At 42.2% G+C, this 17,713-nt stretch overlaps 1 protein-coding gene across 2 annotated transcripts in view; it reads right to left on the bottom strand.

Annotated features, from left to right (window-relative positions):
• Positions 1 to 574: 574 nt before the first annotated feature.
• Positions 575 to 17,713, bottom strand: part of AJAP1 (adherens junctions associated protein 1) — a 140,096-nt gene continuing 122,957 nt past the window's right edge. For both annotated transcript variants that reach the window (XR_009456396.1, XM_059716882.1), the window contains one exon: positions 575 to 10,306. Coding sequence is in view for 1 of the 2 variants with exons in the window: in XM_059716882.1 (XP_059572865.1) it covers positions 10,285 to 10,306 (22 nt within the window). In the remaining variant the exon portion in view is untranslated. The remainder of the gene's footprint in view (positions 10,307 to 17,713) is intronic.

The raw sequence follows: 17,713 nt of genomic DNA, 5'->3' as shown, positions 1-17,713 counted from the left end.
CAGGGGTCAAACCTCTAGTTTAGCATGCAGAAAACACATGGACAGTAAGTTTCTACAATTCTTTGTTGGCAGCATTCACCGCAGGTCTGTGCTTGCACTGCTGAGAAACCAAACCATGCAGTGCGGGCTCCTGGAAACATGCTGCACACAGCGAGAGAGCACAGAATGCCTCCTGCTTGGAAGCCAGTCCAGCCCCTTGATACTTAGGCAGCGTGAGCTCCCAGCCATTGGCAAAACAACCACGACCAAGAGACGACTCAGCTCAACCAACAGCCAGAGGTTGCAGCCCAGGTCTGTTTCCCCCCTGTTGAAGCACAAATACTTTGTCTGGGTTTCCTATGTGAAAAGTGATGTTTCTTTCCTTAAAAGACAATTTCCTGCTTATTTTTATATATATTAACTTCCAATTCTGGGGAAGAAATCACCAACATGAATGAGGGGAATGAAAGGGAGTAACTCCTTCAGCATTCACTCCTTCAGGTGCTCAAATTATTGGTAACACCTTTGGAGAGACTCATTACTTTACTGAACCTTTAAGGAAATGTGAATATAGGAACCTATAGTCAAAACTCTGCATGTTTTTCTCATATTGTTTTTTAATAGCAACATCAGAGTACTAAATATACATAGGGAAATTGGTATAGGGTTGCATTTACAGTGCTTTCCAAATACACAGCTTTGAAATACAGAAACAAATTAAAAAACACTCTGGAATAAAATAGTTCACCTGTACGGAATCATAGCCAGTTGACTCCCTCCAAAACCCTATATGTCATTTATTAGTAGTAAAGTGGCATGATCTGTTTAGAAAAGGAAAGTACAGTGTTAAAATTGACACAAAGGTTTAAACCCATTAAAGACCTATATGTGTGTAGCATATATGAATCTGTATAGAATAGATATATGTGTGCGTGGGTGTATGCAATTTTATACACACACACGCACGCGCACACACACACACACACATACACACATACATGGTAAATAGCATTCACAGAAAAATAAATGGTCTTCCATGATGTGAACCTTTGATTACAAAGTAAAACTTTTCTTATGTTAGAAAATGTTTTGGCAAAATGAAAATAAACTGTAAATTTTACTGTACATGTTCCTGCAACCAAAAAAACCAAACCCTTCAAAACCTAACGTAAAATAGTCTTGGTCAGAAAACTGTGCCCTTAGTGTATGTTTTGTGCAAGATAGTTTTTTTTTTCTTTCCCCCTCAAAGTAAGTATCTCCACGCATGGTATTTTAAAAATGTGCCTACAAATGCTGAGACTACAAAAATTGTGACAAGCATCATGTGACTCTGCAGTACAAACCGGACCCAAATCAGGCTTTTAAAATGATTAGGGATTTCTTGCTGGTTTTGAAAATCATTTCCAGGTTTCGTACCTGGTTGAACGAAAATTCCAACCACATTCATCTCAAAAGTGGTGGGTGATTTTGTATATTTTTTAACAAAATATGTCAGGTGTGTAAAATATTTCCTGTTTGACTATCCTTTTAGGTGCATTATGCTCCTTCGTAACATGTTGCCAATGGAAAATAAATTAACTGAAATCCATCTGAAGTTTCAAATAACCTTTTGGACTGGTTGACCTTTTTCTATTTGTTTTACTGACTGCACTGGAAGTATACTTTAGATTTGAGGACTCTGTAGGAGTGCTGCTTCTGAACAGCTTTCAGTTAAATAAATCATGGATCAGCCACTTCACCAGCAGGGCAGATACAGTAGGGAGAAAAAAGAAACCTTTTAAGGTACAGCTAAATCCCTGGATAGTTGCAAAATGCTTTCCCCACATTGAAACAATGTGTTGTTTTTTTCCTCTTTTGTTTGGAGGCCACTAAAACTCATCAACATTTGTCCAGCCTCTTGCCACCGCAAAAAAATACACATCTTTCCATCTCTGAGTGGCACTAAGACTAGTTGCTTCCTTTTGAATACATATAGTTAGTTTGCAAAGGAAAAAATAATACTGTTCTCCTACCTGCCTGCACAATAACTAGTGATAGGTAACATTCTGGACTGTGGCAGGATGCTTATCTGAGCTAGCCTTGCATAGGCATACAGGCAGGAAACCCAGACTGATTTGCCTTCCAATTCCAGATGACACCAGGAGGCACAGAAGCATGAGCAGTTCAGGAGGTCAAGCACCTGACTCCCATTGACTTCAGAGAGTTTGGATTAAGAACCATGTCCCTAAGTTCATGTTCAGATTTTGCTCAGATTTAGGAAAAAAAAACCCCACCTGAAGTCAAATCGGGGCCTTTTTCTGAGTGAAAAAAGAAAGACTCCTGCAAACTTCTGCTGATGCAATCAGTCCCTGCTGGCAGGCTTGAGAGGAGGAGTGACCCTCAGGATTTTTGTACAAAAAAAGTGAACCAAACTTCTTTCAAAATCTTGGGCTAAGATCAAATTGCCAGTTGTGTTCAGGCAAGTGTTTGAACATGTCCTGTGTGTATCTGTGCTTAGCTCTCCCACCTCTTTTCTTTAAAGATGCACTTGGCTGAGAAAAGATCTCTCTTAGGGGATTTTATAACATTATAAATGGTGGCTATCGTGTATTCATGGGCAGAAGGAACCAAATGGAATTTCAAAGGAATTAGCAGAAGTTTTCTGGTATAGTGAACAGCACAGCTCTTTGGTGGAACTGCTCTGTCTGTAATGCATTGGAAAGAAAATCACATCTATGTTGTTGAGGAAACGGCACATGCTGGTCATTAAGAGGCGCGCATTTGGCTTGTGACCCAGCCTTGGTGTCATGTATGAGTGACGCACACATCTATCACTGCAAGACGTCAGTATGTTATCAGTAACGCAGCTATGATCTCTTTGGGTCCCTACAGATTTGCAGACAGCTTGGCATTCCATACTACAGGATTAACTGTGTAACAGCTGTAATAATACTTAGTTCTTATACAATGCTTTACAGGTTCAAAGAGCTGTACAGACATCAGCTAATTAATCCTCACAACACCCCTGTGAGGTAGGTTTGGTCAGTATTATTATCCCCATTTTACAGGTGGGGGAACTCAGGGCAACAGGTCCAGCACTTTGCACCTAAGCCACTCACTGAGTCTTTGCTGCAGCTGTGGTTAGGACTCCAAGAAGTCTCGCTTCCCTGTCCTGCACTCATACATGCCTTATGCACCTCTGCACACATGACTAGGACCCCACATTGGCAGTACCATGCTCTGATGTTTTGGAAAAGTGTGGTCAGGGTCATGACCCGATTTGGTTCTGAGTGCCCTCAGCTCCCACTGAAATCACATGACAATGGGGCTTACAGAATTTGGTCCAGGAGGTGCTAAGCACTTAGCAGAATCAGGTCCATGGAATATAAACTGCAAACAACTCCAGAAAGAAACATTCTAAAATTTGCATATGTATATATAGATCTATATATATATATATATATATAAAAGAAACATGTATGCAGCAACACAACTCGGTCTCAGGGCTCTGTATGTAAACAGCCAGTTTTGGCTGTTCACAGTGTCACCAGATCCCTTTGGAACACTATCCTTTTGAGTATATATGGTTGCTTATCTATATTTATTATATATTCATCTATTCACAAGAAATATATACCTCTGATTCCATAGCATGACACTGTAGCAAAGCATGACCTCCCAGGATAGACTGCATATATTTACAGGAGATTTGACCTGACCTCCTTCCTCAGGATTGGGAAGAGATGTTGCCTCAAAGAATATGAATAAAATCAAATTGTCAAAGAACACAATGCTGCATTTTGAGGTATGGTAATCACACACTCGATGGAATGTGGTTTGGCTCCAGAACATGATACAAACTGTGATCTTAGAGCCTCTTTCTATAATCATGAAGATGAGTAGTTTTTCTCCTAGGAGTAAGTCCTATAGAACCCAAAAGAATGGCTCCCAGGTGTAAAGGGACTCATTCTGTAAGTAGTTGCAGAAACTTGCTCATTTGCTGTCAAGGAATTTCACACCAGATGTTCAGCTTGTGTAAACTAGTGTCAGTGGAACTGGGCCAGGTACCACCAGCTAAGTATCTGCCTTTTGCAATTGCTCCTTATAAAGGAGATCCATACAAAGTGATGGCATGTGACTGCTGATTTTGTAAGGTTCTCATGGGGAAAATCTGGCTGTGGGAACAAAATAAATCTAAACAGAAGAACATGCCTGCTGCTTTGTATCATCTGATAAAGTGTGGGGTGAACATGTTCTTTGTAACATAACAGCTAAAAACCAGATAAGCATCAATCCCACTCAAAAATATCACTCTCTATATTTTTTGGCTTCCCTCAATTACAGGGAACGGATTAAATGCTTTTTTTTTTCTTTAACCATACAAAAGGTCAGGACACTACAGTCCTGCATGGCAATCAGTGTGTTTGCAGTGCTCTCCTGCTGGTGGTTCTACAGGTTTCTCTCTTTCTTGGTTTGCTCAGCATGCATAGGGATGTGAATATTCCTCTGATAAAGTGCAAGTGCCATTGGTCCTTATAAATAAGGGAAGTTTGTGCATATAGTTTTGCTTCTGTTCTGTCACTGGCTGGTCTCACAGTGACTGATTCTGTCTCTGCAGAGTAAGTGGAAAGCTCATGAAGTTAAGGTCTTGCTCGAGTTGGATGAGGTCAACAGTATTCCCTCCCTTGCCTTTGTTTGACAATTTTTTTTATTGGATGCTAATCCCACAGGAGTTTTGGCCCCTCTTGCTTATGGTAGTGAGGAATACAACATCCACCCCCCCCCTCCCCTCCATAACTGTATCTTCCTCACTTATAACAGTCTAGTAAGGACCCAAATTCAACAGATGCATAAATATATAACAATACTTCAAACATTTTTGAAAGAGGGAAATGAAATCTGTTTTATGATGTCAAACTGCTATTAGGATTACATTAGAATACCCACAAGAACTACTCAGTGCAGCCAACAGATACAAATAAATAGAAGATCAATGGGTAAAATATAACACACATAGATAGTCCTCATGGTTGAAAGTGGATCAATGCAATGTAAGTAAAAGGAAGAGAAATTCATATACTCTGTGATAGTGAGTTTTGGTTGTTTGTGTGGACTGCATTGTTTACACTGATAAAATACAAAGCCCCCAGTATACTGAATCAACTGATTGCACCAAAGTAATCACCCAAAATCACATTAATCGTGCAAGTTTTGGTTTAATGGTTTGCTTTTTTTAAACTCTTGCTTATTAAGTATATCATACAGTGTGATTAGTGCACAGACAGTATGTTTAGTGCACTAGGTGGTGCTACGGACTGTTTAAAGCCAATTGTATGTTAATTATAATCTACTGCCACAGATAGAGATGACTGAAGTGTAACTATGCCACGTAAATACTGTAGGCTGACTGTCCTCTCGCTTCAACCTGCTTTACCCAGGTGTAACCCCACTGACTACAAAGAGAATTACACCTGACTTTCTCCAGCATGCAGGAGAGACCAATCAGGCCCAGCTAAAAAACAATAATGATGATTAGTAGAATTAATAATAAAGAGGTTAGTCAATTATGCTTTAATTAAGTACTTCTAAAACAAACTTCTGTTGTACTTTCATCATTAGGCCTGGGACTACACATTGGATGGACAGACCACCTCAGTGAAATAGAATTGAGAAGGAAGAATAATATTGTGCTGTGGCCATTGTTTAGTACTCTGTTGGGGAATGTGGAAAGATCTGACAAGATCTGTCTTTGACAGCAGTCGTGCGTAGGGAAGGTGGAGGCAAAGCACTTGGGAAGGTAATGTATACTGTTTTTCCTAAGAGAAGTCTTTTGAAGGAGTCCACTCCTTCTGTGCGAAATTCTCCCCTATGCAGAAGGCCTGGTAACAAAGGTTGTGCATCACTGAAATCCTGTTTAATCCCTCAAAATAGGGCATAAACAGGATTTAAGTGCTGGAGAGCCAGTGCACATGGGTACATTTAATCCTGTGCACACTTACTCTTTTTGCCTACAATAATCAGCATGTTAAAAAAACAGGTCTTGGGAATTATAGACCAGCAAACCTAACCTGGATACAATGAAGTGTCTAGCTGCATACAGCACAGTAGACAACTGGGGGAAGTTTATATAACCCTACAGGCTTGTCTAACCCTAGAAATGTTTGAAATAATCTACCTGATACTAGATTACTTCGCCCAAGGGACATCATTTACCTGGATGTGCTAAATAGGAAAAGAAATTGCTAGGTTCCTCCAGAAAAGATGATGGAGGTCAACATTCTTATCATCTGCTACATACTGGGGGCATCTACACATGCCGGGACTGTGCAGTATTGGCAGCGCACAGGTCATTTCCAACCCTACTGCGCAGTAATGGTGGCGTCATAGTTAGTGCCCACTGATGCTATGTCACCATAGCAATGAGCTACATTGCCATAGCTTGTCATTATGGCAACGTAGCATCTATGTAGATGCGTCCACTGAACAGAACCCATCTCTATGAGCAACCTCCCTGAAGTCAAGAGGTACTACTCAAGAGGAATGAAATTTCGCCTGAAGGAAATAAATGGTTCTTAAATAAGGAGCAAAATTTTGTCAGAGAATACAAGCTGATTGGGTGTTTTAGGAAACTGGCCCCACTGTATGGTTGAAGGAGGTGGGTGCTGTGGCAGTCAGTTTAGGTGTGGAAAGTGGAGGTTGAGTATATAAAACTCATTTGATAGGTGGCTTTATAAAACTTGTGAAGTCCATTGAAAGGCCTGGGGTGAACATTAACACTGTACATGTCAAGCAGCACAATGACAGGTAGAATTTAACATAGGAGAATGTAAGATAATACATGCTGACAAAAAATAATCTATGCTCATCCTTCTTATCAAATACCAGACTCTATGTGTGATCCAGCTCAATAGGAAGTGGTGTTTCTGATTTAAAGCCCCTCAAAGTTACAGTCATTCCATTGCCTTCAAAGGGCTTGGAGTGTGGCCCATATGTCCTAAGGAGGGAAGGGAGCAGGGCCATGAAGATTTCTTTCCAGAGCTGAGCAGAGCAGATTGTAAATAAAAAACACCTAGTAGCGTAAGAAAGGGATAGAAAATACTGTAGAAGCAGGGAGACTGCAAAAGTTATCATGTTTTTCAGGGCTGTAATATACACTATTAGCCACATAAAATGTGGGACATATCCACTTTCTTCTGAATACTTCCCATATTAAGTTGAAAACAGAAAGTGAGTCATCTATTTAATATATGAATATGAATGTTGTTCTGCATAGTTCCAACAAATTGCCGTTGCTTATGGAGGCGGCTTACAAGGAAGATCCTGCAACCATGGGGCTAGAGTCTGGTTAACTTAGGCTCTTCTAAATGTATACTAATTTCATTGCAATTCATTTCACTGAGGTTTCTGTAGGTTTGTACAAGCGTAAAAGAGGGTAGAATACATTCCTTTAGTTATATAGCCCACTTGGGGTAAATGCTTCAGTTAGAAATAGCAAAAAGATTCCATTCAAGAATAAATAGCTAATATAAACTTTTGAAAAGCTGTTCTTCAAATGGTGGATGCTCTCTTCTAGGCATGGGGGAGGTCAGATTTTAGAAATGTGAGGAGCTCCTGAAACTGTTTGCAAACATGTCCCATTGCCAGCATATTTTGGGCAATCTTTTAAGTTGTAGAAGCTGTTCTTGGATAGATATCAGCTACCGTAAGTGGATATTCATGGATTATAGTTATTTCTGCTCCTTCCTATTTAAAGATGACAGCCAAACCTAATTATCTTTGGCTTGACCTAGCTACCCAGCACATCACTATTGGCTGCACTAATGATCAGAACCTAGTCCCACCGGAAAGATTTGTATGGTGAATTTTACTCTGTAAGTCATTATGTTAAAAAATAGCTCATTACCCTTGGCCAAAAATTAACCCCCAAAACAAAAGTGCTGGGACTAGTTGAGCTGGTACAAAGATGAGCTGGTATGAAGACGTTTGAATACTATCGTTTTTTCCTAAACAGCTGTGTAGAGCTGTATTTTTGTGCACCTTAATCCAAACCCACTGAAGCCAGTAGAAAGGTACCAAATGATCTGGTGGTCTTTGGATCCGGTCTGGTGCCAGTTCATTGTGTCCCTACCCTCAGCTGAATGAGTGTGAATATTTATGCTCTGCACAGAGAAGTTTAAATTCAATTTCCACATATACTCTCACATCTGACTGTAAGATTCATTTCTGGGTGTGTCTGTGCTGATAAAATTCACCACCTGAACATTCATAGTAAGCCACATCGGAGGGGCTGGCCACAACCGAGATGGATTCATCTTTCAGAAGCTGGCCGGAAGATTTGCAGCCACGTTTCAGTAGCTAGGGAGGGAATGGCAAACCTGTGCTTTTCCCCCTCAGCACTACAGGAGTTTTGTGTGAAGGCTGACTCATAACTTCCCACAGTAAGATAAGATGGAGTTTAGTGAAATGCAGCGTGGTTTCAAAGGTGGGAAGTTCTATGTTTTTCCACAGAGAGAGTAATGTTTAGACTCCCCTCTGGCCAGCACATATGTATAACACCATAAATATACAGATAGAGACTAGAGCGCTACAAAATGAAGGGAACTTCCAGTTGTTTTCAGGCCTTTCTTCTATCCAACTTGTCAGCACATGAATTAAAAAAATAAAAAAGTTTACTGCTCACTTTTTGTAGTAACTTCTTCCTAGTTACAACTTGTTTTCAGTAACAATAGCTCTTGCCACTGTCCCCAGTTGTGCACGTTTGCAAAGTCTACCCAACATATATTATCTACTAAATGGCACAGATGCTGAATTCAGATTTCATTTTTAGGTTCCCTGCAATCCAATGCAACCTACCTTTTAATCTGGCAAGGTAATCAGCAATCCAATGCAACCTACCTTTTAATCTGGCAAAGTCTAGGATTACTCGATCACTTTGGTGCATGCATTTCTAGCGAAGGTGGGGAGAGGGTCTGGAGGTATGGATTGGTTGGTTGGTTGGTTGGTTTTTTTACAAAAACATGTAATAATTTTTGGTAACCCTGGCAAGCACATGAAGGTTCACCTGGAGTTGACACCACTTCAATGCATATATCTGGGATATTTGGAACAAAGTTTGATTTTAAATTTACCCTCCAAACACAGATCACTCTTCCAGTTCATTGCTGTTTCACAGCAGCACTAGCACTTGAGTTGGGGGTTCAGCATGCAAATATCTGAGTGGCCAGGTTCATGGGATTTTCCACTGACTTCACTCCTTCGAAGTTTACATTTGGACTTTGTTTTAATTCACAAAAACAAGAGTGCACTTTGTGAATTGGAGCCTAATGCATATTTTCAGTTGTATTCAAAATACTCCTGGACTCAGCCTAGAATACTATTAAACACACTTTTCTTTTGAGAACTGTCAGAACCACCTGATATTTGCACTATGAGCAATTTCATAAAATTCAGCTTTCAGCCAAAGACATTCTCTTCCCGTTCTTGCTAGCACCCTGGCAATTCTACCATGGAAAAGAGAACTGTTATTTTCACCGACCTTCCAAACCTCAACAGGGAAGCCTCCGTTATCAATTGGTTACTGGGCTTTACAAATAATATGTTCACTAGTGGAAATGTATTTCAAGTGTGTGTGTGTGTGTGTATTTGTTTGTGTGTGTGTGTGTGTGTGTGTATATATGTATATGTATATATATCTTTATACATATAAATATATATGTTTGAAAGGCAAGCTGCCGAAGTAGAAAACATCAGTTTATTTCGTTCATACTAAGCATGTTAAGGAAACCAGATTTGTAGCCCATGACACAATTCTTTTTTAAAAATGAACATTTAAGATCTTCAAAAATTGCTACAGTACAAAAAAGTGTGTGTGTGTTGTATATATATATATTTATATATATGTATATATGTATATTGACCAGAAATATTGACTCTATCAGAAGAGATACCCCACCCCTATTTTCTGTAATATGTCTATGTGTAATTCACTTAGCTTCGGCTTGCTGCGAAGTCTTTCACATCAGTACATGGCACATAATGGTATTATTGGCACAGGTTCAGAATCACAGTCCATATCCCAAACTTCAGATGTTCGGTCCTTTGCCTCATTTCTTCTCGACTTCATCTTTCTTCACAGAGATTCTTTGCTTGCACATTTTTTTCTCTTCTTCAAAAAAATGCACTCTTTGAAAATGCAGTTACCTATAGGCATGTTCATTTTTATAAAAATATATTTGGCCCATAGAGTGCTGCTCTTTTAGTCTCCTACCGGTAAACAGAACTGGGTAGGTACAGGTAACCCATTAATATTTTTGTCCGTTTTGTTTTTTACAGGTTCACCAGCGGAATCCTGTTAAGGATGAAAAGAAAATAAAGATTAAATTATAGCAGGGAAAATTAGCAAGATGTCTCATTCATGCACAGTATACTTTGCTGTGCTCTTTTCCCCCATTTACAACCACAATAGTTAAGAATGAATCCTCTTAGGATGCGGGAATCTTTCAGTGTCCTTTCAGCATAATTGCACATCATGATTTAGGAGAAGAAATGGAAATGGCAACTGGTAAGCACCCCAGTGAGAACAGATCATGGGGCAAAGCATCATGTTAATGATAGTCTATTGCTCTGCCTGTGACATTTGTATTAGGGCTGTGCGAAGCCTTGGTAGCTGATTCAATTCCAAGGAGATTAGGCTGGATTTGGGGACCGAATCTCCGAATCCAAATCAAATCAGGAGACCAATTAAAAGCTCTGAATTGATATGAAGCATCTGAATTGATTCGGAAAAGATTCAGAAAAGATTCAGCAATACACTAAACAGGCAGCTGACACAGCTGCCTCCAGCTGATAAGTCTGTTGGGGTTGGAGGAGGGGGAGGAAGGGACTGGGGCTGGGACAAGCTGCCCATTTGGGGTGGGGGGCACCGGACTTGGGGAGGTAGTCGGGGGGGGTGCGGGATGCGGGTGCAGCAGTGTTTGGAGTGGGGGCTATGCCCTGCTGCCACTTGTCCAGCCGGGGAAGGGGAAGGGGCAGGGTGGGGTGCGGGTGCAGCTCACTCCAGCCAGAAGGGGGCAAGCAGCTTCAAGGCAGAGCCCCCGCTCCCAGTGCTGCCGCACTCACATCCTGCACTGTCTGGCAAGCGGCAGCAGCGCCTGCCCCCCCGCACTGGCACGGTAAGTGGCCGCAGCGCCTGTCTCTCCTTGCCAGCTGGCAAGCAGTGGCAGAGCAGAGTCCCTGCTCCCAGCACTGATGCAGGTGCGGCAGCGCTGGGAGCGGGGGCTCTGCTTTACAGCCACTTGCCCCTTTCCTGCCAGAGCGAACTGCACCTGCATCCCGCCCCTCCCCCACCCCCAGCTGGCCCCCCCGACCTCCTCCCCAAGTCCCATGCCCCTGCTTCAGGTGGGCAGCTTGTCCCAGCCCCAGCCCCAATCCCTCCCTCCTCCACGCCCTTTCCTTCCCCCAACCAACCTACCAGCTGGAGGCAGCTGTCAGCTGCCTGTTTAGTCTATGGCCAAATCTCCAAAGTGGCGCCAAATCTTTCGGATCCGATTCAGCCAAATCAAATTAGGACAGTGATTCAAATCTCCAAATCAAATCACTGTCCTCTGAATTGGCCGAATCCGAATACTTGCCGTTTCGCACAAGCCTAACCTGTATCACCTGTGATCACTGCCTGTGAATCACTCTATATCACACAGATAAGATGTGCGGGGCTTTTGTGTCTATTAACTACAGAGCTGTTGCCTCCACAATGCGTACCTCTTCATTTACTTGCCTGCTGTCACATTCCCTGCATACACTGCACAATATTAACTCACTTCCAACGGCTGCCTTCCTACTAGACTCCTCCTGTGAAGAAAAATGTAACCTGGCTGCTAGACTCATGACTGTAGGAGTAAATTGAGACTATTAAAGTCATATTGGCTGGCTGGGGGAGGGCTGCACTGTGACAGGAGGAAAAGAATCAGTTACTGCTCAGGGAGGCTGCCTCAGAAGGAAAATCTATGCAATAAATGCAAAAGGCAAAGTAGATTTGCCCTCATAGACTATTAAATTGAGTCATCCTCAGTAAAGGAAGAAGGCGATCATGAAATCCAGAGCTGACAGATTCTGCAGCTCCCTAGGGCTTGTAGAATCTAGCAAAAACAAGTGGCTGAAGCCCTTGTGTGTGAACGAGAGCCAGCAGGTAGCAGCCATAATGCTAAGAATAACACGACTACTAAAACAGTTAGCAAAAAGCTTTCCTGACAGTGTTCTTGGACAGAGTGGCAGGTCTCAAAAAGGAATGTTGCCATGTCATTTTCAGTCCAACCTTGCAAATTCCAGAAATTGGGGTAGTTTGTATAATGTTCTTAAGGTTTGGGCTCCAGGGTCAGACAGAAAGCTGATGTCTAGCCCAGTTTTGCACCTGTAAGCCAAAGATCTGGCAGTCAAAGAGACTACCCCAGCTGCCAGTTCCTGCTCTACTGACCCCTGCAACCTCAGTTGTAGAAAGTGTGGTAGGAGTGGGTCTGGCCAGGGGAATAATGTCCTCTGCCTATTCACAGGTGGTAAAAAGACCCTTAGGGCTATAGTTGTCCAGTCTGGGGTAGTTGTCTACAGTCCACTGGGGTAGAGGCAGCAGCAGATAAAGTATCAGGGCTCACTACAGGATCCTCTGTGGCTCTTCACCTGATGTGAGTTTCTTGAATGTTGATATAGTTCACACTTCATTCCCTATAGCCCTGCATAGTCCTGTTTGGAGATTGATGCATTGTGCTCATTATTTTTAAATAAGCATTCAAGATTGACTTATCCACTTCACCATCTCTTGAGAAGTTTCAGCTTTGCAACTTTCATGTCTCAGTGTGTTTTGGGGGAAACACTTTTGAATAAGGAGGCAGATTTCTATCAATGGGGAGCTGAAGAGGCTTTTGGCAAGTAGTGGGAACAAATAAGAGGCTTGGGCATTCTTGATTTTACACTTTTATCTCCTCAATATGTTTTCCCAAACATAATTTATTTTTGATCATCCTTGAATTCTAGTGCTTTTTATGCTCTGGCTAAGAAAATTATTGAGTGGCCCAGCAAATGAGAAAAAGAAGATGAGTATTAACAAGATTTTCTAAAGTTTCAATGCCCTAAAGAAATCAATAGAAAATTGGTTAAACATCAAAAGCACAGAGTTCCTATTGAAGTTTCTCTTAAGCTATATATTTGTCCTTGTCTTAAAGATCTCTCACTACACAGTGTTCTTTAAGTTTTCTCTGAGGAAACAATTGCCTCCCATTGTGCATATGCCCACAAAAGAACAGCATATATTCTATGTACTTATGTGGTTTGTGTAAAAGCACGTGCATGAATTAGCAAAAATGAGGACTGGTATTCACATGTGTATCTGTAAAGATGATATAGGTCTAGATGTGTTTTTCCGTCTCTGTATATAGGCATGTATTTTGTGCCATGAAGTAACTACACATGCTTATGAATATGTATGTATGCAGTCATGACGTCTGTGTGTATAGCCTGTGATGTACGTGTGTGTGTGCAGTTCTGCATTCACTTGAGCATGAATATGTGTATGCCTGCAAGACATGTACATGTGCTTATGCTTGTAAATGTAATTTTCATAAGAATTTAAGTTAAATGCTTCCAGAATGTGTTTAATTTAGATATAAGAAGAAAAGATTCTATGCTAATACTAAACCGTTATTAAAATAGTTATAGAGGATTAATAGTTATACAGGAGATAAATAATCTCTCTCTGTCATCAAACCTTAATTAAATCTTTTAAATGATTGATATTAATCTAAAATATAACAACTACCCTCCCAAATCAGCAGGGTCTCCGCAGCAAACCCCTCTGAAGATTAAGACACTGGTTTGCCTCTTTTTTCCCCTGACTGGTTGTTTCTGTTGATAGTAGAGTAGGGATGATGCTGACAGCTTCCCTCTAGAGCCACTGTTTTATCGACACTCAGTGGGAAATGCATATCATTGAACTGGGCTATAACACAAAGGAAAACCATCTCTACGGCTAGGAAGAGAAGGTAGAGAAATTACACATAAACCGATTTAAGTGATCAGAAACGGGTTTAAACCTGCAACAGAAAAGAAGTTCAGTGCTCATAAACCAGTTTCAAAATGGCTGAAACTTGTTTGAGATAAACCTGGTCGAACATAGTATCAGACTTAAACTGATGTGATCTCAGTCAGTTATGGAACTTCTGTCCCAGACCCCTTCCTGGTTTAAGTTAAATTGGAGTCCCCCAGCATCCCAGCATGCTCTGCAGCCCTGGGCTGGGCTGGGCTGTGCTGTCTGCTCCAGCGGAGCACGACTGGCCCTGCTCCTCTGCTCTCTAGCCAGAGCAGTGGTGGGGACATGGCCAGATGCCAGGTTCCCTAAGGTGAAGGGGGCAGGGAAGGGGTTTATTCCCCCCTCCCTCCCCTCTCCCACCAGCATGGACCCCAGCTGAGGTCTCCCAGGCAGGGGCGCAGCAGCCCCTGTCAGACACTTGGCCCTGCTCATCGCTTAAGCGGCAGGGGAGATGGCCAGCCCTGGCAGCAGCCTTAAATGAACGGGGAAATGGCGAGGGATTTAATTTCCCTCTCCCTCCCCTGTCCTACCGGCACAGATCGCAGCCAGGGTCTGGCTGGCTGGGGCGGAGCAGCCCATGCAAGGGTCTCCCCGCACCCCTCACTGCTGCAGTAGCAGGGACATGGCCAGATGCAGCTGGGGTACACAGCCAGGTTTTGCCAGCCCCCAGCCACGCAGACCCCAGCTCAGGTTCCCTAGAAATAGAGAGGAGGGAGGGGAATAAACCCCCTCCCTGCCCCATTTGCCTCAGGGGCCCATATCAGCTGGCATCTGGCCACGCCATCATCCCTGCCATTGTATCAGTGAAGAGGGGGAACCCTGACACCAGCTGCTCCACCCCAGCCTGGCAGACCCTGGCTTGGGTCCATGTTGGTGGGACAGGGGAGGGAAGGCAGAATTAAGCCTCCCTCCATCTCCCCTTTGTTTGAGGCTGCTACCAGGGCTGGCCATGCCCCGAAGCACTTGAGCGACATGTAGGGAAGGTGGGGAATGCCTGACAGGGGCTGCTTCCCCCTTCCCCCTCCAGGCACACCCCAACTGGGGGCTGCACATGCCAGGGTAGTGGTTTAAATCCCTTTTCAATCGTACTCAGCATGTCAGGGCCTGGCTATGCCTCCCCACCCCCCAGCTCAGTTTCTCTCCAGCCAAGCACTTGCCCTAGCATGCCCTGGCTTCTGACCTAGCTACTACAGGCATATGCCTGCATTTCTGGAATCAAAAGTGCATGTCTATTCTCTTGTTTGCTGGCTCAATCTATGCAGGTTAGACTAACCTGAAAAGATTAAATTGATTCAGGCTCAGGCATTTTGATGTACTTAGCCTATCAGTTTGAGGAGTGTCCCCAGGCAGCTTCTGCAGCCTCCCTACAGCAAAGTAGACAGCAGAGTTTGGTCCTCTGCTTCATCTCCCCAGCCAGACACCTCTTAGCTATTTCCATCTTTGGTACGTTTGTGTATTCATTGAATCCTACTTTTTTCTTTATCTATATCAAAACCATTTATTTGATGCCTTTGTCCTCTTCTCCTTCATGTCTCTAACACAAGTCATCCAACTCAGTGGCTGGGAACAACTTTCCAAATATCATCTCTCTCTCATGTACAACTGAAATCTTAATTAACTAGTTTCTTTAGAATACTTAATCTCTGTTAGCAGGTCTATGTTTGAAGCACTATTATTTCTCATAAGACAAGCCTGGATGTTTTATGATGACTCATTATCTGCTAATATTAATACAAAAACATTTACTGCTGTTAGGCAGAATGAGGGCATCACAGCAACTGCCTGCAACTTTCAAAGCAGAGAAATACTGTACAGTCCTGGAACTTATCTCTTCCTAGTGCAAAAGCTGTGCCAGTATCCAATCTATCCTATCACTAGTATTTTACAATCTCAAGTGGTCATTTATATAATCATGATGCTTCACATTTACATAGCTATGTAAAATTGTTATTTAATTAAGGTACTGCAAGAGATAATATTTTTATTGCACTCAGAAAATACCATTTGTGCAAACTAGGTCAGCAGTTGAAGTGCCTTATAGAATTTTCTATGATCTCATTCCACTATTTTTGTCAAATAGAGCAAGAGGCCAGGATTCAGGACAAGAGCCGCATCAGATTTCACTTCACCCTTCTGGATTTAGCTTCTATCAATGAGATCTTTGCTCTGATTTTTGAACCAACCCCAAAAGTCAAAATGAAATTTACCCAAAGCAGCCAAGCCATGTCTTATTTCAGGTCAGAACCAGCAGCACACTCTGACTTTCAAGAATTGCAGCAAATATTAGAATATGGACTAGGCCTTTGAGGTTTGCTAATCCAACAGGAATTTCTGAGACTCACAAACTGGGCCTGACTTCCAGGTTTGTAATTAGAACTGGGTGAACATTTTGTCAAATTTCACCCTTTCTTGGACTATACATCCTCAACTAATGGCATTTATTTTTTTTATCCTAATATATTCCCATGCAGCTAATTTTATATGTGAACATGCCTCAGACTTTGAGTTGCTCACAACTATGAGTAATTCATGTTGTTTTGCATATATAATATCAGAATTTCAGCTTCAACCTGTGTAGGTTATGGTTTGGGGGTGTTTTTCTGTCTTTTTTTTTTTTTTTTGCCTAGCCTAAATGGGCAAAATTGTCAGAATCAGCTGCCCAGTAGAAATACTTGCATTTAATAATTCAGTATTCACTTATAACTGGAGATTGGGGAACCTTACTGCTGACAAATTTGCCCGCTATCATATTGGCAGCAGGTGAAATACACTATTTGAAGCATAAAGAAAGCACATACGTTGCATTGTTCGTAAGGGTGACTTTCACCACTAGGAAGCAGTTCAAAGGGGCTGGAGCACATGCACAGCAAATCTGCTGGAGAATTCGACAGATGTTTCATCATGAGAGAAATTTTCCTTACTGCAGAGAACTAGAACAAGGGTGATGGACCACTTAAAGCACTGCCTGGACCCTCTAAATAGTGGTTTTCATGCATGAAAAGGGGTCTATTCCTTGCATAAATACTCTTCAGGGGATGTATTCCTCCCAGAAAGGCACCTAAAGGTTCCACTCATAATGGAACAAGCCAAGCCCTTCCTGGTTACAGACTCACCCGCAGAAGTTCTGTGAAAACCTACATGACCCTTCTGTTTCTTCTTGACTCTGTTAACGTCCCCTGAAGCTTCTTACCTTATCTGTGCCTTGGTTTGACTCTGCAAGTTGGGATGTCGATAACAATCTACCAACCAGAATTCATGCAGGAATTCATTCCCTAAATGAAAGTAGCTGGGGAGACATTACTTTCTAACAACCACCTATTGGCAATTAGGATCATGTGACTTTCCATGATCATGCTTATCCAGTGCTCCATTCCCTATATGCTCCAGAACCTCAGTGAAAGAGGTATAAGGGCACTGAGGAAAGGAAAGAAAGATCTAGGTCCTTTATGTACTGGGCTTTGCTTTCTCTAGCAATGTTTTCCAGCTATAGAGTGCAGCCAGTTAAAGTTGAGTCAGTCACCTTCAGGCTACTTTGCTAGTACTATAAAATCCTGCGGTGAAGATATTCACCTGTACAGCAGACCGCTGGGGTATGTAAGAACTTCTAAGTAGATTTTCCAACACTTTCAGCACTAGTAATAGGAGGCAGTTGCAGTCTCAACCTCTCAGCTTTTCCATGCA

The sequence above is a fragment of the Alligator mississippiensis genome, chromosome 13 (genome assembly GCF_030867095.1).
Source record: "Alligator mississippiensis isolate rAllMis1 chromosome 13, rAllMis1, whole genome shotgun sequence".
In the NCBI taxonomy this organism is placed as follows: domain Eukaryota; kingdom Metazoa; phylum Chordata; order Crocodylia; family Alligatoridae; genus Alligator; species Alligator mississippiensis.
Note: the sequence above shows the minus strand (reverse complement) of the source record. Positions and strands in the feature narration are given on the sequence as shown.